This window comes from Lissotriton helveticus, chromosome 11, assembly GCF_964261635.1.
Source record: "Lissotriton helveticus chromosome 11, aLisHel1.1, whole genome shotgun sequence".
In the NCBI taxonomy this organism is placed as follows: Eukaryota; Metazoa; Chordata; class Amphibia; order Caudata; family Salamandridae; genus Lissotriton; species Lissotriton helveticus.
In genome coordinates this window covers 194,866,976-194,869,511 of record NC_136072.1, presented here as the reverse complement: position 1 = coordinate 194,869,511, position 2,536 = coordinate 194,866,976, and the positions used below count along the sequence as shown (strand labels likewise).

The 2,536-nt window shown below is 46.3% G+C and overlaps 1 protein-coding gene across 1 annotated transcript; it reads right to left on the bottom strand.

The window, feature by feature from the left end:
* Positions 1-206: 206 nt before the first annotated feature.
* Positions 207-2,189, bottom strand: LOC144791225 (P2Y purinoceptor 3-like). The gene is made up of 2 exons (XM_078665878.1): positions 1,972-2,189; positions 207-1,437 (listed from the first exon to the last, which is right to left on the bottom strand). The coding sequence occupies exon 2, from the start codon at positions 1,360-1,362 to the stop codon at positions 394-396; it is 969 nt and encodes a 322-aa protein (XP_078522004.1). The 5' UTR covers positions 1,363-1,437; positions 1,972-2,189; the 3' UTR covers positions 207-393.
* Positions 2,190-2,536: the final 347 nt, after the last annotated feature.

Here is a 2,536-nt window from a genome sequence, read left to right as displayed (position 1 = left end):
ATGCAACTGAGAGGGGGTGGATATCTATCAAACCAAAAGGTGGCCCTCGAAAGGTAGGCAAGCACTTGTAATTGCAGTTAGAGTTGAGTTATAGTGTCATTAGGCACACTAATGTTTATTGCAAAAACTGTTTCGTCACTAAATGGGGATGGGGGATTGTTGCTCCAGAGATTGTGACTACAAAAGCCATTTGGAGTGGTTATATGGATTAATTGTGTGATGCTGGCTTTGCATGATATGTTAATAAAGAAGATGCAGATCGGGTTAGAGTGGTGCCTGTTGTCTGCATTTTTCTCCATTTGAAGTACTTGATTGGGTATTTGTGGAGATAACAGTAGGTCCTCTTAATCCCATGTTCCTCTCTAAAGAACACAAGGCCCTTCCATAGTGTTTTCATGGTGGTGGGCCCACTTTGGAACTTCGCAGTTCGTTCATGAAGCGAACTCTGTTTTTATCTCCAGTTAGAAAGTAAAGAAGAGGGTTCACGCAACTGTTGAAGCTGACTAGTGGCCTCCAAATCTTGTAAGAAATACTTACACCCTGCAATAATGAGCAGTTTCCAGCATAATATACACGAACAACAAGGTAGACTGTACGTGTTACGTGGAATGGAACAAACGACACAGCAAAAAGACCAAAGACGAGCAGAACTGTGCGGATTGCCTTAGTTCGCATGGGACCGCCTACGTTGCAGCTCTCGTTACTCTCAATCAGGCTCTTAATCATTAGGCAGCAGCACAGGAATATAATACAACAAGGAAGAAGAAAGCCGGTCACTGTTAAAGTCATGCCGTAGGCGAAGTAGCTGCTAAAGTTATCAGGGCTGGTCAGATCATAACATACAGTCTTGTTATTCACTGTACCAGTGTGTGCAAAAACAGCTGTAGGCAACAGTTCTACAATGACCAGAATCCAAGAGATAGACGTGCCCACAATGGCTAGTTTCCTTGTCCTGTAGTGGATCGACCTAATGGGATAACAGACTCCCAGGAAGCGATGGACGCTGACACAAGTCAGAAGCAAAATGCTTCCATAGAGGTTGGCGTAGAACAAGAACCTCACCAGCTTGCAGATGTGTTCTCCAAAGGGCCAGTTGTCCCTCATGGTGTAGTTGATGATGAGCAAAGGCAGCGAGCAGACGTGGAGGAGGTCTGCGACCGCGAGGTTGACCAAGTAGATGGTGCTGCAGGTCCACTCCTTGGTGCGGCAGCAGGAGAGCCAGAGGACCGACCCATTGAGCCCCAACCCCAGCACAAACACCACACTGTAGGCCAGGGGCAGCAGGATGTGCTTGTACTTCTCATTCAGCGGGCACAGGGTCGTACCATTCACGTACACAGTCGCTTCCTCAGACTGTTCCATCTTCAGAACTCTCACTGTATGCTTTTCCTACCTGCTAGGCGTATGTGCTCACCCAGAGGCGCCAGCGTTCATAGCCTGTCAGGAATTTAGAAATACTCAGTTATTTCCATATATCCCACATTATGACAGTTTTTGCAATGTCCTGTCTGTCTGCCACATATTTATACTGCTGCCACCCAAAGACTATAACATGCTTCAAATTATATTTCCATTAACATTGTAATGCAATACTAAAGCAAAACTGTGACTGGTGTGCCCGTTGTTCTGGGCACCGTGCCCACACGGCTCCGCTCCCTTCTGATTTCCTTTTTGCCTGTCTCAGGTGCTATCCTGGGTATGGTGTCTCAGCAGGGCACTTTTTACTCCTCTAAATTTAGCTGTGTTAAATGTCCCCCGTTCGCCAGCCACATTCTCGGTAGAGGTTCCAATTTAATGTGGTCCTTGCTGTTCAAACGTGCCCCCCACCCCCTCTACACCCGCCGTCCCTCCATGACACTTGGTATTAAAATATGAAGTAATTCCATAGAATAAAAAGTGTAGTAAAACCAGCGTGTGTTTCTGGCCTTCACTCTTCAGCACTTCTCTATTTCGCACTCAAAGTCTACTTACGTTATTTCGATCTTTCAAAAGGTGCAGTAAGAAAAAGCCGATAGGGTACCGCTTTTTCCCAGAGCAGACATTGGCATCAGTACCGGTTTCTTATTTCTCCTCACAGGTCCGAAGTTCCAAGTGGTCTCGTCCAACTCTGCTCACCGTAAAGGGAAAATAGTAATTTCTAGTACTCGTCTTGCCCTTCGAGGTTTCTGATTTGTGTTCCAGCGGCTGCGCGTCTGTTTGGAAGAGTACGCAAATGCCCAAGCAAACAACGCCATCAGCTCCTGACAACAGAGATGATTGACGGGAGCAGGTGCTGCTGCCGAGTGCCGGGGCGGCCAGCCCCCTACAGTATAAATAGGACGTGTCATCTATGTAATGTCCGGCTCTTTCGGTGGTGAAAGACCGTTTCCAAGTGTGCAGGGCTAGGAAATTTTACATCCCTCAGCCTAGAGGACAACTTGTTTTAACTCCTCCCCTGTGTTTTACTAAAACAAGCATTAACTTACCCAGTAAGTAGAGTTTTATTAAATTTTAGGTCATGCTTTTGACAGCTCAGCGCTTAAAAACACTTTTTGCT